General features: G+C 56.6%; 1 protein-coding gene across 1 annotated transcript in view; it reads right to left on the minus strand.

The window, feature by feature from the left end:
• Positions 1 to 1,200, minus strand: part of VOLCADRAFT_98158 (uncharacterized protein) — a gene marked incomplete at both ends in the record, with an annotated part of 12,447 nt that overhangs the window by 7,618 nt on the left and 3,629 nt on the right. Inside the window, 2 exons of the mRNA XM_002957055.1 lie at positions 306 to 335; positions 628 to 917. Coding sequence (XP_002957101.1) covers positions 306 to 335; positions 628 to 917 — 320 coding nt within the window. The remainder of the gene's footprint in view (positions 1 to 305; positions 336 to 627; positions 918 to 1,200) is intronic.

The following is a 1,200-nucleotide window of genomic DNA, read 5'->3' on the forward strand; positions in this document are numbered from 1 at the left end:
GGGGGGAAAACCGGGGGGGGGTAAAGAGGGGGGGAAAACGGGGGAGAACCGGGCCGGGGAAAGAGGGGGAAATCGCATGCAAGGAGTATAGAATGGCGAACTGCCCAAGTCCCAAAGTACCATTTTTATGATCAAGGGAGAGGGGTTACACAAATAAAGATGCATAACGAAGCAGCCGAGCAACGCTGGATGAGCCCAAGGGTATTTATAGAGGGAAGGTCCACAAAGTTGCTGCGGTTGGAATGGCGTGAGGTGTGTGGCGTGAGGGTTGAGGAAAAGGTTGGTTGATCCTTGCTCGCGCTCACGCTGGATTTGTGCGGGGGAAGGATTTACGACTGCGAAGGTGAAGGTAAGGCGGGGCTGTGGCGTGTGTGTGTGTGTTTTCTGATAGGTGTTTCACATCTCCGGTGGGAGAAGGGGAGTTCCCCCGGGGTCTGCCAGTACCAAAACACACACACACACACACACACACAGCCGCGGCCGGGAACCCACCTTTTCCCTACTCCCCACGCACACTTTGCCATTCTCATTCCATCCTCATCCCCGCGCCCTTACCCCCAAAATAAACACACCCACCCATACCCCCCCCCTCATACACACACATACGCACACTGTTGTCGGCCCTACCGTACACACTGTGACCTCTTGCAACCTTCCCTGTACCAAACCCTCCCTCTCACACCTTGCTTCAGGACTTCTAGAAGCTTCGGCTTGAATGGCACTCGCAGCAACATCCCCAGCAGCCCTCGGGAGTCCGCGGAGTCCAAAAACACCTCCTCCACGCCGCGCCGCGCGCCGCCGGAAGCTGCGTCGCCGCGAGCCTTCATGTCGTACAGATCTCCGTAGTAGTCCTCCTCATCGTCTGCGGAACTATCCTCTCCAAACACCCCCGTGGCCTCCGTGTCAAGTCCGGCGACCTGAGGAGTCGTGCGTGTGTGTTTTTGCGTGTGTTTCCGTGTCTCTATGTATTTGTATATGTGTGTGTTGGAGGTGTTTAGAGGTGTTTGGGGGGTTGGATATCGTGACGAGAGTTGGGCTGGTCGGATGGTTGCCCCATCAACACAACCCCACCAAATTCGAGCGCGGACAGACCCAGCAACATCAGTACGACAAGAGTTATCCGCCTTCATTTCCCCCACTTCATATACACACAATTTCCCCGCCGTTCGACTCCCCTCCCCTCCCCTCCCCTCCCCTCCC

The sequence above is a fragment of the Volvox carteri genome (assembly GCF_000143455.1).
Source record: "Volvox carteri f. nagariensis unplaced genomic scaffold VOLCAscaffold_68, whole genome shotgun sequence".
Lineage (NCBI taxonomy): Eukaryota > Viridiplantae > Chlorophyta > Chlorophyceae > Chlamydomonadales > Volvocaceae > Volvox > Volvox carteri.